We start from the raw sequence: 24526 nt of genomic DNA on the forward strand, positions 1-24526 counted from the left end.
GGGTACACTGTAAAGACAGCGACTGAGTGTTTAGGCCACAGCATGTCAGATAACTGTAGAGACATTTGAGCGAATGTGTCATTGTGCCGAGGAGCTTTGTATGGTAACATTCACAAAGTTTATATTCTCAAACAGATTCTCAGACTCGATAAGTCTGATGATCTCATGGGAATAGTGAACAAAACTCTCACAATTATACACAGCTTGGGCTTGCAGTGTGGCTGGAGCCCGTCCTACTTAAAATAGAGGGCGGGTAGGATAACACCTGAGATAGGCAACATATCTATTACTGTGAAAACTCAGAGATACTTACATTCCACCACCAGTAAACCATAATATCTGGAATCAATATGTATCTCTGTGGATAACCTACGCCTGCCATCCAAACTCCGCACAAAAAGGCCTCAGCTGATCAGAAAACTCTAGCCCAGAACTCTTCTGCTGTGTGGCAACTGTACCCAAATGTGACACTCTACGCGTGTTACACAGCAACGCTATCCAGATCTTACCTGCAAATTAAAAATAGTTTTCCATCATCCCTGTGTGTATTTCAGAGTCAAGCCTCATCTTGTGATGTATCCCTAGCCCATTTAGCAGAAAAAGCACATTGGCTCTCTGTGAATGACAGTGTACATTCATCCAACTTATCTCTGAGTGCAGACCTGGGCTCTGTGCCTCATGTTTTTGTAGGTTCATACAGACAACTCATGGATGCATGCTAAATGGCTTCACACATTAATTTCCCAACCCCCTTTTTTGAGTCTAGATGAACTGAAAGGAAACAAAGTGCTTGCTTTTCTGGAGGGATTACGGTAAAACTAAGTGCAGTAAAACTCCCAAAGAAGTGAGTAAAATTTAGCACATGAAAGTTCACAGTGGCCAGTATTTGACTTCAGGCAGGATGGCTGCTGTGTTTGCTTCGGATTACTCCTCATCCCCCACCCGACCCTGTGGCTTGTCACGTGCTCCATAATGTTGTGCTATGGACATTTATGTGCTTTTTGTGCAGAGGAGTTTTTTTGTTTCCTGTTCTCATGCTGTCCTCCCAGGAGCCCAGCATGAGTAGAGGTCTCTTTTTTTCCTCTTGTACTTTCCCATTGTAGTGTATATTTCAGTGTATTTCTGTAACGCTACTGATCTCCGACCTGTATCCCCATGTGATGTCTGTGTTGTGTAAGGCCGGGGGGGGTGTCCTATTTCACTGCAGGGCAACCTGCACGTGGCGAATAAAGCCTTGATTGATTGATTGATTGATTGGTTGATTGAGAATCTCCAGCCCCACCTCACAATTCCTACAGCCTCCCTTTCTTTGTTCTGATGAAATCTGCTCCTAGTGATAGATTCAGAGCCCCTCCTCCACTCCCTTAACACCCACCACCCAAAAAGAAGCAAGCCTGATTTCTGCTGGCCTCGTCAAACAATGAGATGCTCTCTAGCTGCTTTGTGCTGCAGTTCTCTACATTCAAAGAGATCTCTGAGAACTGCGTTTTCATTGTTTCATCTTCAATGGGTAAAAAATAAGCGCTCAGACAGCTAGACAAGCTGCTACAGGCCGAGAATAACAATGCCATTGTTAAATAAGGCCAGCTTTCAGTCAAAGTCCATTCAAAGAATAGTTGAGGATCTGTAAGAGTGCATGTTGTGCCTGTTAATGAACATGCAAAAAGGAGCCATTTCTTTGATTTATCAACATGAAGACTATTCAGGCAGACAAGGCTATATCTTATAATGTACATTTGGATATTTATGTCTGACACCAGATTCACTGAGAAAGCAGAATTGGGCTAGAATTTTTTGTTTGTGTTTGGTGTAATTTTCAAAACTAAATTTGGGTTCAGTCTCACGTCTTTCGAGTTATGAAGCAGATTCGCTCGGCCCGGAGATGCAAACAGGAAATATGAAAAACCTTTGGTCTGCCAACAGGAAGTACAAAGCACACAGGCGGTGTTCAGTACAACAAAGCTCACTGGCTGCTTATTACTGTTACTGACTTACTTACTGTTGTTATTTATTTGTTTGCTTGCTCATTTTTGGTGGTATGTGACTCTGTGTGTGTATGTGTGTGTGTGTAGGTGTAGGTGTTTCAGTGTTACACAGAAGTGAAACTAACTACATGATATCCAACCAGATACGTATATTGAGCTGCGGATGAACACTGTGGACAGACAGTAACCGTAAAACCAAGGTCACTACTCTCAACTCGCTACCTATTAGAGAAGTTGCTTGTAGATGTGAGCAAGGTTCTATTCAATTCAATTCAATTTTATTTATATAGCGCCAAATCACAACAAAAGTCGCCTCAAGGCGCTTCATAGATACAGAGAAAAACCCAACAATCATATGACCCCCTATGAGCAAGCACTTTGGCGACAGTGGGAAGGAAAAACTCCCTTTTAACAGGAAGAAACCTCCAGCAGAACCACGGTCAGGGAGGGGCGGGGCCATCTGCTGCGACCGGTTGGGGTGAGAGAAGGAAGACTGGATAAAAGACATGCTGTGGAAGAGAGACAGAGGTTAATAACAGATATGATTCAATGCAGAGAGGTCTGTTAATACATAGTGAGTGAGAAAGGTGACTGGAAAGGAAAAACTCAATGCATCATGGGAATCCCCCGGCAGCCTACGTCTATTGCAGCATAACTAAGGGAGGATTCAGGGTCACCTGGTCCAGCTCTAACTATATGCTTTAGCAAAAAGGAAAGTTTGAAGCCTAATCTTGAAAGTAGAGATAGTGTCTGTCTCCTGAATCCAAACTGGAAGCTGGTTCCACAGAAGAGGGGCCTGAAAACTGAAGGCTCTCCCTCCCATTCTACTTTTAAATACTCTAGGAACAACAAGTAGGCCTGCAGAGCGAGAGCGAAGTGCTCTAATAGGGTGATATGGTACTACAAGGTCATTAAGATAAGATGGGGCCTGATTATTTAAGACCTTGTATGTGAGGAGCAGGATTTTGAATTCAATTCTGGATTTAACAGGAAGCCAATGAAGGGAAGCCAAAACAGGAGAAATATGCTCTCTTTTTCTAGTCCCTGTCAGGACTCTTGCTGCAGCATTTTGGATTAGCTGAAGGCTTTTCAGGGAGTTTTTTGGACATCCTGATAATAATGAATTACAGTGCGTCACTCTGAGACAGGATATTTCTAATTTTAGAGATGTTGCGCAAATGGAAGAACGCAGTCTTACATATTTGTTTAATATGTGCGTTGAAGGACATATCCTGGTCAAAAATGACTCCAAGGTTCCTCACAGTGTTACTGAAGGCCAAGGTAATGCCATCCAGAGTAAGAATCTGGTTAGATACCATATTTCTAAGCTTTTCAGGGCCGAGTACAATAACCTCAGTTTGATCTGAATTAAGAAGCAGAAAGTTAGCTGCCATCCAGGTCTTTAAGTCTTTAAGACATTCCTGCAGTTTAACTCATTGGTGTGTGTTATCTGGCTTCATGGACAGATAGAGCTGGGTGTCATCTGCATAGCAGTGTAAATGTATGCTATGTCTTCTAATGATACTGCCTAAGGGAAACATGTATAATGTAAACAGAATTGGTCCTAGCACTGAACCCTGTGGAACTCCATAATTAACCTCAGTGTGTGAAGAGGACTCTCCATTTACATGCACAAATTGGAGTCTATTAGATAGATATGATACAAACCAGTGCAGTACCTGTAATACCTACAGCATGTTCTAATCGCTCTAATAGGATATTATGGTCGACAGTATCGAATGCTGCACTGAGGTCTAGCAGGACAAGCACAGAGATGAGTCCACTGTCAGAGGCCATAAGAAGATCATTTGTAACCTTCACTAAAGCTGTTTCTGTGCTGTGATGAGCTCTGAAACCTGACTGAAACTCTTCAAATAAACCATTCCTCTGCAGATGATCTGTTAGCTGTTTGACAACTACTCTTTCAAGAATGTTTGATATGAAAGGAAGGTTGGAGATTGGCCTATAATTAGCTAAGACTGCTGGGTCTAGAGATGGCTTTTTGAGTAAAGGTTTAATTACAGCTAGCTTGAAGGCCTGTGGTACATAGCTGATTATTAGAGATAGGTTGATCATATTTAAGATCGAAGCATTAATTAATGGCAGGACTTCTTTGAGCAGTTTTGTAGGAATGGGGTCTAAAAGACACGTTGATGGTCTGGAGGAAGTAATTATTGAAGTTAACTCAGAAAGATCAATTGGAGAAAAAGAGTCTAACTTAACATCAATGGTACTAAGAGTAGCTGTAGATAATATTAGATCTGTGGGATGATTATTGGTAATTTTTTCTCTAATGATAAAAATTTTATTTGTGAAGAAGTTCATGAAGTCATTACTAGTTAACGTTAAAGGGATGGTTGGCTCAACAGAGCTCTGACTGTTTGTCAGCCTGGCTACAGTGCTGAAGAGAAACCTGGGGTTGTTCTTATTTTCTTCAATCAGTGATGAATAGTAAGATGTTCTGGCTTTGCGGAGGGCTTTCTTATAAAGCAGCAAACTATTTCTCCAGGCTAAATGATGATCCTCTAAATTTGTGACACGCCATTTCCTCTCCAGATTACGAGTCATCTGCTTTAGGGTACGTGTTTGAGAATTATACCACGGAGTCAGGTACTTCTGATTAGAGACCTTAGTTTTCACTGGAGCTACAGTATCCAGAGTCGTACGTAGTGAGGAGGTGAAATTATTAACAAGATAATCGACCTCTGTTGGGGTAGCATTCAGATAGCTGCTCTGCTCTATGTTGGTACTGTCACGGTTTGCCGGGGCAAGCCGTGTGGAGGTGGAGAAAGGACCCAAAAGGCGGCAGCTCTGGTGCAGGTGAGTGCTTATTTACAGCAGTGGGTACAAACAGCAACGGGGTGTGAACATGAAACCGAAAACCTAAACTGGGTAAACTAACAACACAAACCAGGAATGACGGTGCAGGGAGATCCGGGGAAATACACATGAAGAGACGCAGGGAGACCGAGGGGAAACAACACAGACGAACCAGCAACTACTATGACAGAAGACACAACTTAAATACACTCAGAGAACACAGGGAGATTACACACAGGTGGGAACACAGCTGGGAGTGATTAACATGACGAGACTAGGGAGGCAAACTGAAAACACTCACATAAGACGCAGACCTTCACAATAAAACAGGAACTTACACATGAAAGGACACAAACTAAGAAACGCGGACTAGATACAGGAACACACGGGCAGAACAGAGTAAACGCTAACCAGAGGAAGAACAGAACCAAAATCACGAAGAGAAAACACAAAACGCTGGGTCAAAAGGACCCAGGATCATGACAGGTACAGGGCATTGAAGATGATAACAGTGGGTGGATTATATTCTTAAACTTAGTTACAACGCTTTCAGAAAGACATCTACTTTGATAAAGTCTACTCTCCACCGCTGTGTAATCAATTATTGTAAATGTAAATGTTATTAGGAAATGATCAGACAGCAGAGGGTTTTCAGGAAACACTGTTAAATGTTCAGTTTCTATGCCATGTGTTAAAACAAGATCTAGAGTGTGATTAAAGTGGTGGGTGGGTTCTTTTACATTTTGAGAGAAACCAATTGAGTCTAATAACAGATTAAATGCCATGTTGAGGCTGTCATTTTTAGCATCTACATGGATGTTAAAATCACCCACAATAATTATTTTATCTGAGCTCAGAACTAAATTAGATATAAAGTCTGAGAAATCAGACAGAAACTCTGTGTAAGGCCCAGGTGGACGATAGATGATAACAAGTAAGACTGGTTTCTGAGTTTCACAGCTGGGGTGGACGAGGCTAAGCATCAGGCTTTCAAATGAATTAAAAGTCTGTCTTGGTCTTTCATTAATTAATAGGCTGGTGTGAAAAATTGCTGCCACACCGCCCCCTCGGCCTGTGCTTCGAGATTTCTGGTAGTTAGAATGACTCGGGGGTGTAAATCAATTTGTTAATCAATTATTAAGTCATGTACTAACAGAGACTTGGAGGAGAGAGACCTAATATTTAATAATCCACATTTCACTGTTTTTGTCACCGACCCGGCTCTGGGGACTCGGGGTCCGTGGGCAGTGGGGACTATGACTGTTGTTGTTGTTGTTGTTATTATTATTATTATTATTATTATTAGGTGTGTTGTCTGCACTGCCCCTGTGCACATCTGTATGTAGGCAGGTATATGTGTGTGTATTGCCTTTCTGCTGGGCCAAGTTACAGGCACCTTCAGCCCTGGGGGCGTGGCCTAACTTGAGGGCTGGCCACACCCGAAGTCCTGGCCGCACACCTGCTCCTCATCTGGGCTCGTCGGGGGAGCTATTTAGATGAGCGATGGAGCTTCCACCGACGCGGGATTATTGCGGTTGACTACACGTTAGTCTTCTAGCACAGTCAAGTGTTAGTGTATGCCTGCTGGGACAAGTGTGTAACGGCTGCCTCTATTGTTTTCCCCTCAGGAGGAGTGTGGGACGAGAAGGAGCAGTGAGCACAAGGAGCGCAGGGACACTGGGGCAGAGAGCACTACATGGGGACTTTTGGAAGAAGACACTACACGGGAGTCTGGGAAACGGGGGGTTTATTGTTGTTTACTTCACCACCTTGTAAATAAACACTGTTGCACTGAAGAGTCCGGCGTTTGGGTCCTATTTCCCCATCTCCCCACGGTCTGCCAGCCAGACCATGACAGTTTTACTCTTTGGTTCAGATGTGGATACTGTATTGTTCTTTCTTTGTAATTGTTTATGTTTAAGTTGTTTGTTGCTGGTTTTTAGTTTGTTTTTTGTCTTTTTGGAAGCTGACACAGTCTCTATGTAGATGGGTTTTTGGGGGGGGGGTAGCAGGAGGAGAGAAGCTGCAGAGAGGCGTGTAAGACTGCAACTCTGCTTCCTGGTCCCAACTCTGGATAGTCATATTTTGGGGTTTTAATAAATTTGTCCATATTTCTAGAAATGAGAGCTGCTCCATCCAAAGTGGGATGGATGCCGTCTCTCCTAACAAGACCAGGTTTCCTCCAGAAGGTTTGCCAATTATCTATGAAGCCCACATCGTTTCTGGGACACCACTCAGACAGCCAGCAATTTAAGGAGAACATGCGGCTAAACATGCCACTCCTGGTCTGATTGGGGAGGGGACCAGAGAAAACTACAGAGTCCGACATTGTTTTGGCAAAGTTGCACACCGATTCAATATTGATTTTAGTGACCTCCGATTGGCGTAACCGGGTGTCATTACTGCCGACGTGAATTATGATTTTACTGAATTTACGTTTACCCTTAGCCAGCAGTTTTAAATTTTCTTCAATGTCGCCTGCTCTGGCCCCTGGAAGACAATTGACTATGGTTGCCGGTGTCTCTAGCTTCACATGTCTGAGAACAGAATCACCAATTACCAGAGTTTGACCCCCGGCGGGTGTGTCGCCGAGTGGGGAAAAACGGTTAGACACATGAACGGGTTGGTGGTGTACCTGGGGCTTCTGTTTAGGACTATGCTTCCTCCTCACCATCACCCAGCCGCCCTCTTTCCCCAGCTGCTTGGGGTCTGCCGGGGAACAGCTAGCGGGGCCTACGCTATCTTCGGCTGCACCAGCTACAGGGGCCTGGCTAGCTACGGGTGTTCTACTCAACATCTCCACTTACTGTTTCTCTGAAATCAATGAGCTCAGATGTGCACTCCTGGAAACATTTGGGAAGAAAGATCAAGAATGATTACAGACTTAACTGAGGCTGTAGAAATTGCGAAACAAGGCCTCTCAGCTCTGATTACTAAGGTGAAGAGATACACCAGTGAAGCTGAGCCCAAGAGAATAAACAGCCTGTTCTCCAAAGATCCATCCAGGGTGTTCCCCTAAGTTACAAGGGGACAATAATACGAGGGCAGACCCACTCAGAGCTAAGACTCAACAATACCCCTATCTCAACGAGAGGTCTGGGCTTGGGTGAGCCTGAGTGCTGAAGATATCTACCTATTCTGAACCATGGTAACAGGGTTCTGGCGGATCGGAGCTGGCTTGGCCCTGACTTATCGAAGAACTAAGAAAGCGTAACCAGTTGTTCAAACCCCCACAAAGCTGCCCGCTGGGATTTGAATGATGGGAGAGACGTGAGTTTCTCAAAATGGGCTCATTGAGTCAGCACGGATAAGATCTTGGAGAGGCTACGGCTGCTGTGAATACTCAGAATAAGATCTCTGACTGCAGACTGGATACATCTCGGAAGGGCTAGCCCGGAATAACATCTCTGGGCGCAAATTGGATGACATCTTGGGGAGGCACACTGCCGTGAGTTCTCAGAAATCGGCTCCTTGAGCACAAGAAATGACAACATCACAGAACACAAGTATGGAGAAGCTCGCGGCTCTCCAACGGGAGATTGAGAGAACAGTGTTGGACTTTAGAACTGCTTTGAAATTCATATGAGCTGTTTGCACTAAAGTAAAAAGCACCATCACTTCATGCGGATACCCCTTTGGCGGCAGCGGCGGTCTCGAGGCTGGAGCCGAAAAACAACATCCTGATAACAACTGTGTTTAGTCTGTTCCTTCCCATTCCATGCAAGACCACCTGGGTTGGCTGGAAGACTGTTTACTTAGCCTGGCAGGGCGAAGGACACTGTCTCAGCTGAACTATGGACACGCACACACATACACTTACACTGATAAGCACACACTCATCCCCCTCCCTTTCCAAACACCTTCGATGCTTGTTTCCTGCAGGGGAACACGGCGGGTCTGTGTGCCACGCTGGAATGGTAGCGCTGTGCAGGGCGGCTGCTGTGTTCGCTTCGTATAACCCCTCACCCCCCAACCAATCCTGTGGCTTGTCATGTCTTTCACAAAGTTGTACTGTGGACATTTATGTGCTTTTTGTGCAGAGGAGTTTTTTTGTTTCCTGTTCTCGTGCTGTCCTACCATGGAAGCACAGCATGAGTAGAGGTCTCTTTTTTTCCTCTTGTACTTTCCCGATGTTGTGTACATTTCAGTGTTTTTTTCTGTAACGCTACTGATCTCCGACTTGTATCCCCATGTAATGTCTGTGTTGTGTGTGTAAGGTCGGGGGGGGGGGGGGGGGGGTCCTATTTCACTGCAGGGCAACCTGCATGTGGCGAATAAAGCTTTGATTGATTGATTGATTGATTGATTGATTGATTGATTGATTGATTGATTGATTGACAGGGCAGAACAAGGCTGACCACCAGCCAATGACCTGCCCCTAAACAAATTTAAAGCGCTTCTCAGGTATCATGGCAACAAAGATGAGTAGGGACATTAATCAAAACATGATTGCAGCTGAGATGGGCATTGGAAATAATGCCAGAGATGAAATAACTGGTGGCCAACTTTAAGACTGTTGCACAAGTCACCATAAAGTGCAGCATATACAAAGGTGATTCATGTTCCCCACTGCTGTTCTAAACAGGACTCAACCCACTAAACCAGATCATTGCAAAGCACATTTATGAAAACTGGTAGATGAGTGGAATGATCATCTACCACCTCCTGTACATGGATGACATCAAACTGCATGCCAGGAGTGAGCTGGCACTCATTTACCTCACTGGGATCTACATTGAGGACATTAAAATGTCAGTCAAACTGGATAAGTGTGGCTTAATGGTTGCAGAAAGGGAAAGCATTTTCATTTGTAGGTGCCCTACAAGCAACAGAAAGAGGAAGCATGATCATTAAAGAGTGTGAGAGCTATAATCCAAGAGGAACCATCACAAGATGAGTGTGTTGGGCACCTGAAAACAGATACTGATGAGGAACAGGACCTATCCATGAGTCTACCACACCTGATAGACCTAAGTGGCAGTTGGTGCAAAGGTGTTGTCCTGCACATAGTTGCAGGATGTAAGAAGCTGGAACTGTATACGCCGAGAAATGGTATGGACAGTGTACAGGAGTATTTGTGTTGTATATGGACTACAAGTCCACAAGTCTCAATAGGATACACCACCAAAGGTTGTTGAGAATGACACGGCTAAGATCCTGTGGGACTTTAGTTTAAGTCAGAGACATAGTAGTGACTGACAAGGAGCAAAAGAGCGTTGTGATAATGTGGGAAACCCAGCAGCCCACAGCTGCAGCCTGATAAAACAGAGAAGTACCAGAGTGAAGAAAGAGCTAAAGTCAAAAGTGGTCCCAATGGTCACAGGAGCATTAGAAGTAATAACCCTGAAACTGGAAGAGTGGCTCCAGCAGATTTCAGTCACAAATGGTAAATGGCCTGTATTTGTACAGCGCCTTTCTAGTCCCTAAGGACCCCAAAGCGCTTTACACAACCAGTCATCCACACATTCAGACACTGGTGATGGCAGCTACATTGTAGCCACAGCCACCCTGGGGCGCACTGACAGAGGCGAGGCTGCCGGACACTGGCCCCACCGGGCCCTCTGACCACCACCAGTAGGCAACAGGTAAAGTGTCTTGCCCAAGGACACAACGACCGAGACTGTTGCTCGAACCGGCAACCTTCCGATTACAAGGCGAACACCCAACTCTTGAGCCACGATCGCCCCCAACATCAGAGGTCTCTGTCCAGAACATTTTCTTAATCTTAACAACATTACTTTTTGGCTTTAGTTCACATCTAATATGTGTATGGAAGTATTTAAATAAATGAATACATATAAGACCTATCTTTGACTGAGCATTTGGGATATGTTCACATTTTAATGTGTATGTTATTCAAAATATGTATTAATTTGTAATCTTTTTTTTAAGTGTCATATAAAGTCACTGTTATTTCTCTCTGCCATGAACTTAAAATGATTTAAATGTATTCATACTGAAAATAGTAGTTCTGTAGTATTGTGATGTTGTTATGTTATATTAACTCTGAACTGAACTTGTCATCCCACATAGCAGACCGCACTGCTGGCTGACTTCTGGCATGGTAAGCTGTATGTCATCCAGTTTTGGGCCAGGCCTGGTGTAGATGACACTATTTATGTGATGGCATGCCACATCTGGCCCGATAATGGTTTGGTATGTGGCCCAGGCTCATAGAAAACAGGTCTGGCCCGGATTCGGCATCAAGCTGGCACTTCTGACTGACCGGTGTCATGGCAGGGTGTCTGTCAACCAGATGTGGGCCAGGTCTGGCAATGATGGCACTATTTATGTTCCTATTTTCCTATTTTAGTTAGAAGACCCAAATGCTATGTTGCAATACTATACTGCTATGGTAGCCAACGTTTCAAATGCAGGTTTGACAGGTTTGTGAGTGTACACTTTATCCAAAACCTAGTGAGGTTTTGGATTTTCCTCATGTTTACCACTGTCAAGAGTATGAATATGTATGGATTTAGTTAGGAAACACTCAGTTTAGAAAAATTGTGTGACTGGGTGAATGCAGCATGTTGCCTAGACCACTTTGATTAATCTGGGAGAGTAGAAAAACACTATATAAAAATCAGTCCATTCACTATCTGAACAGAGTTTCGTCATGTTACTTTTGCACTATTATGTTCCAGCACATGTTGTTATTACATGGCTTGATTAAGGTACACATTAGGCTGACATCTGGGTCCAGAGCTGAAACTGCCTGGGCCAGCACAGGACCAGTGTGTCTGCAACAGGCCCGTGGCTGCACACAACTTACACATGGCCCACATACCACAAAGAATGATGGCCCTTTGGTGGCCCTGATCAGTTTTGCCAGAGGTAATCCACACATGGGCCAGCACAGGACCACCAGTGTGTCTGCAACTGGCCTTGTGCTGGCCCATGTGTGGGCCACCTCTGGCAAACCAGATCTGGGCCACCAAATGGCTGTCATTCTTTGCAGTATGTGGGCCATGTGTAAGCACATTGTGTGGGCCAGGTCCGGGCCATACCAATTTTGCTATGTGGGATATTGATAATATCTGATAATATAAAGATACCTTCAGATCTTTAATGCTGTAATGTTTTTTTCCTTTTATTATATTGGTTACCATACATATTAACTATTTCTAACATCTGGAATATTCTAATGCTTCACAAAAACCAACATTCACTACATAGTCATCTGCCAAAATGACACTATCAAGTCTGAAAATGAGGCAGTACTTCTTTTTCTATGTACCACAGTCTATGGTACCAAAACTACACTGGACAAACCAGATAACAAAAGACAGAATGCAGGTGTTTTAAATCTTATGGAACACAACAACTGACTAAAAACGTAGCCTATGAATTGGCAATTTAGGGGGCATCCCTTCAAAAGAACCACAGAAAACCAGGTTAAAATGTTACTGTGTATTTCTGTGATAAGATGTTAACACAGTTGTCAGCGCTGGCTTTCAGACAATCCAATCTGTATAACTCTTTTGATTTAGTTAAATATCTGTGTGACTATAAACTTCAGTTAATTGCATTATTTTTCTTTTGTTGTTATTTCTTCTTTTTGTCTCTCTAATGGATAAACATGGACACACACACACACACACATACATACAACTCAGGTGTTTACTTGGCCATTGGAATTCCCAGAAGGTGTATGATTTATGCAGTAGCACTAAATTTCCTTTGTGAATCCTACGGTGGAAGTGCAAGCAGACAGGGCCAACCAGATGGCTGACTCACAACAGTTTGTGTTTGAGTGTGTCCTCTGGGGATGCTGTGACAGCAATCAATTGTGTGGATCTACAAATGACACTCAACAGCAGTGGCCATTATCTTAATGTTTGTTCCTTCTGTTTTGATTTTTTAAAACAGAAGGAATTCAGATGTGTTCAGACACAAAGTATCAGCATCAGATAGGCTTACATGTAGTCTTTTTTTCTTTGTCGTGAGTCTTCAGTCTCACATTCACACACTGGTGGAGGCAAACCACAGTTGTAGCCACAGCTGTCCTGGGGCAGACTGACAGAAGCGAGGCTGCCATATCACATCATCGCCCCCTCTGACCAACACCAGTAGGTGGTAGGGTAAAGTGTCTTGCCCAAGGACACAATGACCAGGACAGAGAGAGCTGGGGGATCAAACTGGCAACCTTCCGGTTACAGATCAGCTTCCCAACCCCCTGAAACACGGTCGACCAAGTGTGTGTGAGAGTGAATGAATAGTGGAATTGTAAAGCGCTTTGGGTGCCTAGAAAAGTGCTATATAAATGCAATCCATTATTATTATTATTAGTCTGTTTCACAAACTAAAGGAAGATCAATGAAGAGACACAATTTGTTGTCTTTTTAATAACATTTTTTAAGGTAAGCGACCCATGTTGGAGGTGACGTCAGACGCTGGAGATTTGGCGGAGAAAAAAAAAGCGAATGGTAGCATAGAATTTAACAAAGTTTCTTTAAACTTCAGTATTGCCAAATAAACTAACCAACTGTCACATAACTAACAACATCTGTCCTATCATCTCTAACACCCTGGAGGACAATGAGGAGAGTTTAGACGCTCTCCAAGAATACATCGACCGGTGCTTCGAAGATTTAGTAATGAAGAAGGCCCAGAACGCTTCTTCCCCGGCCAAAGCTGAGACGCCGTCATCTAAAAGATATCGCCCGGCAGACTCCCCCGGCACAACATCGCCTGCCGGCAAAGATATCGTCGACATCCTGGAGTCAATCGATAAGCGATTGTCCAGTTTTGATGCAAGGCTGTCCCTGGTGGAGATTTTACACCGGGAATTTAAATCTCTAAAAGAATCCCTGGAGTTCAGCCAGCAGCAGGTGGAAACACTTGCTGCGGAAAACGCCACGCTACGGGACTCGGTCAAATCTCTAACCGAAAATGTGACCCAATTAAACATAGAAAATAAAAAAATAAAAGAGACCATTATAGATTTACAAGCCCTTGGCATGAGAGATAATCTGGCGTTTTCTGGTATTCCAGAGTCTGCCGGAGAGGACCCGGAAACGACCGTGAGAAGCTTCATTAAAATCCACCTGAAGCTGTCGGAGGACACGGTGAAAAACATAGGGTTCGATAGAGTACATCGCATAGGGGCTCCGAAGACAGGAAGCGGGAGACCACGTCCTATTGTAGCCAAATTCAGCCACTTCAAGCAGAAGGAGCAGGTGAAGAGTCGCGGCAGAGAGCTGAAAGGAACGGATTTCAGCGAGAACGATCAGTTCCCCAGAGAGATCCTGGAACTACGCAGGGTCCTCTTCCCAGTCCGACGTAGTTTTATCCAGAAAGGCTCCCAGGCTGTCATCGCCGTGGACCAGCTCTACGTGGACGGACAGCTCTACCGCGACCCTGGCACCACTCCTTGGCTGTATTGACCGCACACCAGATAAGAATCCGCTACACTATTCTCTTCACTCACACTCTCTTGTATTAACTTTTGCTTAAATATGTAATTTCAGTTTGCTAATTTAGTATAACGTCACCGCTTTAATTGGAATGTTTCCGTTTTTATTTCTTTTTCCCTCTCTCTCTCTTGTCGCTCACCTTGCTCTTTGGTTTATTTGCTTCTCTTTTCTATCACTATGTCGATCACCTGTTTCCCTATCCATCCACAAGCGACACTGTCTATTTCTACATGCTTACTCTGCACGATCACGCACACACATGCGTTTAAAGGCAACACATTTACAACAGCCACACAGCGCACACAGATATAGGACACATGCACACATTTGCTCATATTAGTTATTATGCACACACATAGTAAGACCTATGGAGCTTCTTGCCGCGCATTTTCTTCTCTTTACTTACAAAAAAAAAAAAAAAAAAAAAGACGTGTTTCCATTTTCCTCACCTGTCTAAGCGAGACACACAGCGTACATCATTAGCCACAAACACACAACTATGGGCATGCTAAGATTTGTCACATGGAATGTGCATGGAGCTGGCTCCAGAGAAAAAAGGTTAAAAAATACTTAACCAACTTAAAAAATTACAGGCAGACGTTGTTTTATTACAAGAGACTCACAGGCCTGTCACAGGCTTGAATGAACTTAAAACACCTGAGTTTCCTAATGTGTTCTCAGCCTGTTATAATTCTAGACAAAGTGGAGTAGCAATTTTAATACATAAAAATATTAAATTCACAGTACTCGATACAGTTATAGATCCAGAGGGCAGATTCCTAATTGTCAAACTATCTATACTTAACCAAAAGCTAGGTATTGTAAGTATATATGGTCCAAATGTTGATGACCCCTCATTCTTCCACGGTTTTTTTAGTACACTCTCCGAACACCTAGACTGCACAATTGTTCTTGGGGGAGACCTTAACCTGGGACTAAATGAAGAAATGGATAGGCTCAATACAGCAGGAACTCAGCGTAACTGGCAATCCACAAATATAATCAAACAGTATATGAGCGACTTTGGTCTTTGCGATGCATGGCGCTCCCTTCACCCCAACAGTAAGGAATATTCTTTCTTCTCACATGTCCATCACTCCTTCTCTCGTCTGGATTATTTTCTGGTCAGCAGCTCACTGCTGAATGACATTTCAGACACTGAGATTCACCCTATAGCTGTCAGTGATCATGCTCCTGTATCTTTAACACTAATACAGATGAATAATACTACACCAAGAAAAAACTGGAGATTTAATACATCGCTGCTCAAAGACGAAGAGTTTATCAAATACTTCAAAAAAGAATGGACTCTATATTTAGGCTTTAATGACATTCCTGGAAGATCAGCATCTGTCCTCTGGGAAGCAGGGAAAGCTGTGATGAGAGGTAAAATAATCTCTTTCTCATCACATAAGAAGAAAGAAGAAAACAAAAAAATTCAGGAACTAGAGAAAAACATCAAATCCTTAGAGAAAGCCTATGTGTCCCACCAAGATCAAGAAATATTAAACAAAATACGCAAGACAAAACTAGAATTAAATGAAATTATTAATAAAAAGACTCAATTCTTAGTACAAAGACTTCGCCTGCAAAATTATGAACACGGTAACAAATCCGGACAATTTCTTGCTAACCAGTTAAAAATCAATAAAGAACAAACAACTATATGTGCTGTTAAAGATTTATCTGGGAATACAATATATGATCCTAAAAAAATAAACAAATTTTTTAGGGATTTCTATGAAACTTTATATACACCACAAATAAACCCATCTAAAAACGAAATTGATCAATTTCTCGACAACATAACTCTTCCAAAATTATTAGACACCCAAGCAATGGCACTGGAGTCGCCACTGACACCAGGTGAACTCCAGGAAGCTCTGATAAGTATGCCCAATAATAAGGCTCCAGGTCCAGACGGTTTTCCAACAGATTTTTACAAAGAATTCTGGACGATTCTGGCACTAATTTTCACAGAATGTTGCAGGAAATAAAAGAAAATGGTAGACTACCACCAAATATGAACTCTGCAAATATCAGTCTCTTACAAAAACCAGGCAAAGACCCTGTATTTCCTTCAAGCTATCGTCCAATGTCCCTTATTAATGTAGACCTTAAAATAATCTGCAAAGCTCTCTCAAAAAGATTAGAGAAAATAACCCCCCTCTTAATTCATCCTGACCAAACTGGTTTCATAAAAGGTAGGCACTCATCAACAAATACACGTAGATTACTTAATTTAATAGACTACTCATGCAGTAAAAACATTGAAACCATAATATTTTCTTTAGATGCAGAAAAAGCATTTGACAGAGTTAACTGGAAATTTCTATTTGCAACTTTACATAAATTTGGTTTTGGAAACGCTTTCATAAGCTGGTTAAAAATATTATATAACTCCCCAACAGCTTGTGTCAGAACAAATGACCAAACATCGTCCACCTTCTCTCTTCTGAGGGGCACCAGGCAGGGATGCCCACTCTCCCCTTCACTGTTTGCAATTTTTATTGAGCCACTAGCAGCAGCAATTAGACAGGCTACAACAATTAAGGGCATAAAATGTATAAGAATATAGAACATAAAATCAGCCTTTATGCAGATGATGTGTTACTTTTTCTCCAAAACTCACAAACCAATATCTCTGGGGTAATCGCATTGATAAATTCTTTCTCAAGTGTCTCAGATTATTCAATTAACTGGTCGAAATCAACAGTTCTTCCGATTAATTGCTCCTTCCATAATTCTTCTCCTTCCCCACTGCAATGTGGAAATATAAAATATTTAGGTATTAATGTCTCTCCTAAACTTTCAGAATTAACCAAATTAAACCACATCCCGCTTTTAAAGACAGTAGAAGGTGACCTGGCTAGATGGAAATCTTTACCCATATCACTCATGGGAAGGGTCGCCGCTATAAAAATGATGGTCTTGCCAAAAATAAACTATTTATTTTCAATGATCCCAAATAAGCCATCACAAGATTGGTTCAGATCTCTAGACTCATATATTTCTAAATTTCTTTGGAAAGATAAACCCCCGCGTATCAGCTTAAAAACACTACAAAAGACCAAGGATAAAGGAGGATTAGATCTGCCTAACTTTAATCACTATTTTTTAGCCAACAGGCTTAAGTTCATCTCTAGATGGTTCAAACACACCCTCTTAGATGAACCTTGGATAGATGTAGAACAGGCACTATGTAATAACCTAGAAATTTCAGACCTACCATTTATCAGCTCAAACATCAAACGACATGAATGCTTTAAAAGCATCAACAGCAGCTCTTCTCTGACAGCATGGTGGGAGTTTCTAAAAATGACAGAGTCTTCATTAATCCCATGCAAACATACACCTATCTGGAGCAATTCGGACATATTACAAAACAATAATATGATAAACTTTCCAGACTGGAGTTGCAAAGGAATTAGATACTTGGAACATATATTGGCAGGAACAGACTTTATTTCGTTTGACAGACTAGTTACACAATATAGGATCAACAAGAAACGATTTTTGGAATATCAACAAATTAAATCCATAGTAAAAAAGAAATTTAATCCCAGTGAAGCTGAATTACAAACACCACCAAGTGTGGTACAATTTTTTAGTCTAAAACCCCCCAAATTATTGTCTAAAATACAGGGAGTGCGGAATTATTAGGCAAGTTGTATTTTTGAGGAATAATTTTATTATTGAACAACAACCATGTTCTCAATGAACCCAAAAAACTCATTAATATCAAAGCTGAATGTTTTTGGAAGTAGTTTTTAGTTTGTTTTTAGTTTTAGCTATTTTAGGGGGATATCTGTGTGCAGGTGACTATTACTGTGCAGAATTATTAGGCAACTTAACAAAAAACAAATATATACCCATTTCAATTATTTATTTTTACCAGTGACACCAATATAACATCTCCACATTCACAAATATACATTTCTGACATTCAAAAACAAAACAAAAACAAATCAGCGACCAATATAGCCACCTTTCTTTGCAAGGACACTCAAAAGCCTGCCATCCATGGATTCTGTCAGTGTTTTGATCTGTTCACCATCAACATTGCGTGCAGCAGCAACCACAGCCTCCCAGACACTGTTCAGAGAGGTGTACTGATTTCCCTCCTTGTAAATGTCACATTTGATGATGGACCACAGGCTCTCAATGGGGTTCAGATCAGGTGAACAAGGAGGCCATGTCATCAGTTTGTCTTCTTTTATACCCTTTCTTGCCAGCCACGCTGTGGAGTACTTGGACGCGTGTGATGGAGCATTGTCCTGCATGAAAATCACGTTTTTCTTGAAGGATGCAGACTTCTTCCTGTACCACTGCTTGAAGATTGTGTCTTCCAGAAACTGACAGTAGGACTGGGAGTTGAGCTTGACTCCATCCTCAACCCGAAAAGGCCCCACAAGCTCATCTTTGATGATACCAGCCCAAACCAGTACTCCACCTCCACCTTGCTGGCGTCTGAGTCGGACTGGAGCTCTCTGCCCTTTACCAATCCAGCCACGGGCCCATCCATCTGGCCCATCAAGACTCACTCTCATTTCATCAGTCCATAAAACCTTAGAAAAATCAGTCTTGAGATATTTCTTGGCCCAGTCTTGACGTTTCAGCTTGTGTGTCTTGTTCAGTGGTGGTCGTCTTTCAGCCTTTCTTACCTTGGCCATGTCTCTGAGTATTGCACACCTTGTGCTTTTGGGCACTCCAGTGATGTTGCAGCTCTGAAATATGGCCAAACTGGTGGCAAGTGGCATCTTGGCAGCTGCACGCTTGACTTTTCTCAGTTCATGGGCAGTTATTTTGCGCCTTGGTTTTTCCACACGCTTCTTGCGACCCTGTTGACTATTTTGAATGAAACGCTTGATTGTTCAATGATCACGCTTCAGAAGCTTTGCAATTTTGAGACTGCTGCATCCCTCTGCAAGATATCTCACTATTTTTGACTTTTCTGAGCCTGTCAAGTCCTTCTTTTGACCCATTTTGCCAAAGATAAGGAAGTTGCCTAATAATTATGCACACCTGATATAGGGTGTTGATGTCATTAGACCACACCCCTTCTCATTACAGAGATGCACATCACCTAATATGCTTAATTGGTAGTAGGCTTTCCAGCCTATACAGCTTGGAGTAAGACAACATGCATGAAGAGGATGATGTGGACAAAATACTCATTTGCCTAACAATTCTGCACTCCCTGTATACAGAACACTTTCTACAATAGATGAATCAATATCCCTTCCTATTGCAAAATGGGAAGCAGATTTATCGATCAGCTTAGACCCAAACCTTTGGTCTCAGATATGCTTAAAAACCTTTCAATGGATCAGAAATCCCAGTTTGCAATTAATACAATACAAAATATTACACAGAGTGCACTATACTGGTCATAGGATGTTCAAGATGGGCTATACGCCTTCCAACAACTGCTCACACTGCACAGCAAATACACCGGACAATTACATCCACGCTCTTTGGTTCTGTCCACCAGTTCAGAAATTTTGGCGTGAGATATGTGAAGACTTATCAAAGTGTCTGAAATGTAACATTCCAGCCTCCCCTTTAGTATGCTTGCTGGGCAACTTGGATGAGGTCACTGCAGAAATAAACACAGCCCACATTGTTTTTACGGCCCTATGCATTGCCAAGAAAATGGTCCTCATTAACTGGAAAAATATAAATAATCTTAATTCTAACCAATATAAAAACCATCTAATAGATCACATTAGTCTTGATACAGCCCCTGCCATCACATTTGATCAATCCCTTTGGGCTCCTTTGATCGGCTTCATCACCTAGTGGGGGTGGGGGGTCATGGTTTGGTCCTGCCTTCGCTATTGTGGTTGATATGGGGATAGGGACGGCCTTAGGGCGTCTGGGGAGTCCCTAGAGGGCCTAACCTGCGGGATGTGGCCATGACCTGGTTAGGAGCTCTGGGGGCTCTTAGATGGTGTTTTCCTTGTGGCTGCGTACAGCGGAGATGGGGGAGGGTCTGTGCAGGGTCTGTGCAGGGTCTGTGCTGGCGGACGTTGGTTACTGGCCTGGTAGCCTGGCTGCCCCTGGGAGGGTCCGGGACGGGCGTGGAGGCTAGGGGGTCTGGCTGTTGTGTCGCCGGAGCAGTGGGCGGGTGGGTGCATGGGGGCTCAGCCCCAGTGCAGGGGACCTCTGGTGCATCGGCCCAACTGGAGGGTTCTCTAACTGGTGGGGAGGTTTTTATATCTTTGCAGGTGGTCTCCTCACTACAGGAGCTCACTCTGTAGGTGGGGGGAGAGATATAGGAGAGGTGGAGAATGAACTGGGCGTCTATTGTCTTGTGTAGTTTGGGAGATGATTGGATGATGGGGTGGGTGCAGTTTTCTCTGGGGTGGAGTCGGGTGGGCTGCCCCGGACTCTGTGGTGCTGGGCGGTGCTGCTGCAGCGGGCCCCGGTTCGGATGGGCCTGGGCCCCCTTGCCCTGGTGGGTTCCAGAGTGTGGGGGTGCCTACTGGGGTCAGCGGGGGAGCTAGCCCCAGGGAGGGGCCGCTTGCCCCTCCCTTTCTTCCCTCCCCATCCTCAGCTGCCTCCCTATTCCCGCTCTACCACACCCACCCACACACGCAGGGCTTGGGGTGCAGGTATGTCACCAGGGTGCAGGGGAGGCACTCCCCCTCTGTCCCCTTCTGGCCGCCTGTGCCTCAATTCTATTCTGCAACCTAGACATCCACATTACTCACACTCTCACATAACACATACATATAGGGCCTTGGGGGTGGGCACGTTTTACAGCATCCAGAGGATGGTCGGTGTACTCCAACCCACCTCTGGCGCTGGTGCCCTACCCTCAATTTTAAATGCATTTAGACACTAAGGGTTTTCGGGAGGAGCCGTGCTGCTCTCTGAGAGGAAGCAGGAACCATGCTCTCCTGAGTTTTAAATGCACTTTAGAACAGCACGCAGCAACACTACATATGAGCGGGCGTAGGGAGGTTTGAGGTCTTCACTCACCCCGGTTCTGTTAGCCGTCCGGGCTGGGGGGCTGGGAGGAGGTGCTGGCCGTCAGACTGGGGTCTGGGATGCGGGGCCTCCCTGCTACTGCAGATAAGGAGGTGGTCCGCTTGCCTCCACCCCAGGGAGAAGGGTTACATCTCCTGGGTCTAGGTGCGGCTTGCCCCTCTGAGGGCGGGGATACCTGGACCTGGGATATAGAGTATGTTTGGGGAGTGCGACTGTCTGTGCAGTGTCTATTTGTGTCTGTCTACACGTTGGGTGAGTGCCGAGTATTTGGTTGTGCATATGGGGTGGGAATGCACGTCTGTGTCCGCGTGTGCCTGTTCGTCTGTGTCTATATGTCAGGTTGGGTCTTAAGTTAAGTCTGTTAAGCTGGTCACGTTCCCGGTACCGGCGTTTGGCATCTCTCACCGCACGCCGCACGCCGTATGAGGCCGCTTTGTAGGCGCTAATATCGCCAGTGGCGAGTCCCGCGTTGTAGGAGGCGGTCCTGGCGTTTACTGCAGTGCGGATCGATCTGTCCATCCACGGTTTCTGGTTTGGGAATGTGGTGACTCTCGCTAGCATATTGACGAAGCATACTGCTACTTCCGTAAACTCGTTGATGTCGACTGCGCATGCTCTGAACATGTCCCAGTCGACGTCGTTGAGTGCGTCCTGTAGCGTAGCTTCTGATTGGCAGTCCACCGTTTTACCTCCCTCGTGGTCACGTCCTCCCTCCGTATGCTTTGTTTATACTGGGGGATGAGGAAGATGGCGTTGTGGTCAGACTTCCCAAAAGCCGGGTGTGAGACAGCTTTGTAGCCCTGCTTGTATGGCGTGTAGCAGTGATCCAAAATTCGATCCCCTCTCGTTGGACACGAGACATGCTGGTAAAATTTTTGTGCACATGGCTACAATGTTCTACATGTGTTTGTTAAATTTATGGGAAGAATTTAATTGCACAAGTGACAATGAATACCTGCACACATGAAATGAAATTGTTTGCTAGGATTATGTTTTTTCTCATGCCTGACTATTGACAGCAAAATAATTCTATACAGACATCCTGGAACCCATGGATTCAGGACTCTCTGTCTCAGGTGCAGAGAGAGGGGAACCCAGGGACACAAAACCTGGGGCTACTCAACTGACCAGGGGGAGATTTGGAGATGGGGACTGCAGCGGCTCCAGATTGGAGACCCACAGGATTGTTGTAACCCCTTTGATTGCAAGGACCCTCAGCCTTCAGTGGATGAAGCTGCACATGGTACTTAGCTATACTGACCCTGGGGACAGCGTAAGGGGCAGGGGCAGGCTAGACACTGGCTACCCTGACTCCAGTCCCTTGGGTGCAGGGTTAAATTGGGCACTATCCACCCTCACGCTGTGAACAGGCTCAGAAGAAAGAGGGTTGAACTTTGAATGTCCTTGTTTCCTCATGTAAGTCTAGACCTGACATAGAGTGAGCAGAACTTGCAGTCAGCCTTTTACCGATGGGCCAGAGAGGTTGACCTATGACAATCTGGGAAATGGCAGCACTGAGCCTGGGGAACTGATTGGCAACTGCATCGAGGATAAGAGGCTGGACAGCAAGGTATACTTCTGTGTCCAAGATCTAATAGGGTGGATGAACGCTAAGGTGATGCATGTCTCAGGCATATTATTCTAGCATCCACCACTGAGGCCCACACTTCCTCAAACAGGAAGCAGGTTGCTGTGATGGCAAAGAGATGGACAGGGAGTCACTGGCAAACAGGGCTTGAGTGCAGGGGAACAGAGGCTGAATATTGACTGGAGAGGGGCTTCCGGGTGAACGGCAGGAGACAACAGGCAAAGTGAGATGCAGCGATGCAAAATCCAAGGCAGTATCTGACGGAGGACTGAGGGTGGAAATGACTTTTAGGCAGATTGGAAAAAAGCCTACAAGCCTGGGGTTTTCAAAGACTACCCATCTGATCCTCCATCTGCTGTTCGATGCGCTCCAACTGCTCCTCCAAGAAGTCTGGGAGTCTGTGTGTGGTCGTGTCATTCTGTCATATTTCAGGAAGAGCTAGGACCTCAATGCAGGCTCATAGGCAGACTTCAAACCTAAAACAGCCTTTTATCCAATAATAATCCACGAAAGAAAGCAATAATTCTAGGGAAGACGTGTAACTAAGCAATACTAAACAAGGACCACCAAACAGAAACTATAATAACAGGGACCATAGAAACAGAATGACGTGACAAAGGCTATGGGAGACACAGCAGGTAATTAGGGAGAATAGACACTCCTGGAACACAGCTGTATGAGACCGGGGAGAGTAAAACTAAACACACACGGGGCAAGCATTACCAATAAATCCACTGCTTTATCATTCAGCAACAGTGTGGATTTCACAACTCTTTTGCACCTAGACCTCTCAATCTAAACGTGTCTTAAGTGTATCAATCCACAGCCAAAAGCTGTTTTAAAAATTGAAGCATATTTTATTAACATATGTAAGTAACAAAATTCTCCATATTAGGTCACCATGATCCATCAATCATAGAATTTTATATACTAATGATTCTACCAGCCAAGTGACACAAGTTAAGGTAGGTACTTGTGCTATATGGTTCAAGGCAGGAATGACAGGAAGAACCAAACAAGCTGTGTAATCTTATTTCATACTAGCTGGTTACTCGTTTCACATAGAAAACCTTTAAATCCTTATAACATGTATAAGTGGCGAATCAGGAGAACTCACCAACAGGCAATGGTGTGCTGCCACTGCTGGATAGGTGCTGAATCTGAAGTCTCTGAGTTAATTGTGGTGGCACCTGAGGCAGGGGGCTGATGACTGATGGGATAAGAAAAGAGTAGATCCCAGGTGTGTAGTGCTTCATCTGGGTCAGTGGGGAACTGCTGCGAGCCGGGGCACGGCTGGCCGTCTTCATCACAGTGATGATCAAATGACGTGCTGAGCACTGAATGGTCAGAGGTTTGGAGAAAATGGGAGACCATCGTATGAGCCCCTGGTTGCAGTTAATGTAACTGGAGCAGGTGTGGTACCACCTCTGCACTCCGAAGATGCATGGTGGTGGAGTTTAGTGTCATCCAGGTTGACTCAGAGACTAACCCTGTAACACAGACACATATGAACAAGGTGTGGAACTGTCCAGTCTGCATTTCTCTGTTAATCATTTCCTGTGTCCTTGCTGAATGTTTCCTATAGGTATAAATGAATCAAGATCTTACTGCTTACATAGTTATCTTGAGGGGTTTTAGTCTTTAATTCTGGTTAGTTTTCTATTCTTTGTTTTTGTTATCTTGAGAATTGCTTTTGGTTTGTGTTTACTTCTCTGTGTTTC

At 44.1% G+C, this 24526-nt stretch overlaps 1 protein-coding gene across 1 annotated transcript in view; it reads right to left on the reverse strand.

Annotated features, from left to right (window-relative positions):
- Positions 1 to 24127, reverse strand: part of LOC146614081 (retinoic acid receptor beta-like) — a 163409-nt gene extending 139282 nt beyond the window's left edge. The window contains exon 1 of the mRNA XM_085379091.1: positions 23923 to 24127. Within this exon, the coding sequence (XP_085235217.1) occupies positions 23923 to 24112 (190 nt within the window). The 5' untranslated portion in view covers positions 24113 to 24127. The remainder of the gene's footprint in view (positions 1 to 23922) is intronic.
- Positions 24128 to 24526: the final 399 nt, after the last annotated feature.

The sequence above is a fragment of the Diplotaxodon limnothrissa genome, linkage group LG18 (genome assembly GCF_057381915.1).
Source record: "Diplotaxodon limnothrissa isolate DT_005_m linkage group LG18, D_limnothrissa_male_GT1.1, whole genome shotgun sequence".
NCBI lineage: Eukaryota > Metazoa > Chordata > Actinopteri > Cichliformes > Cichlidae > Diplotaxodon > Diplotaxodon limnothrissa.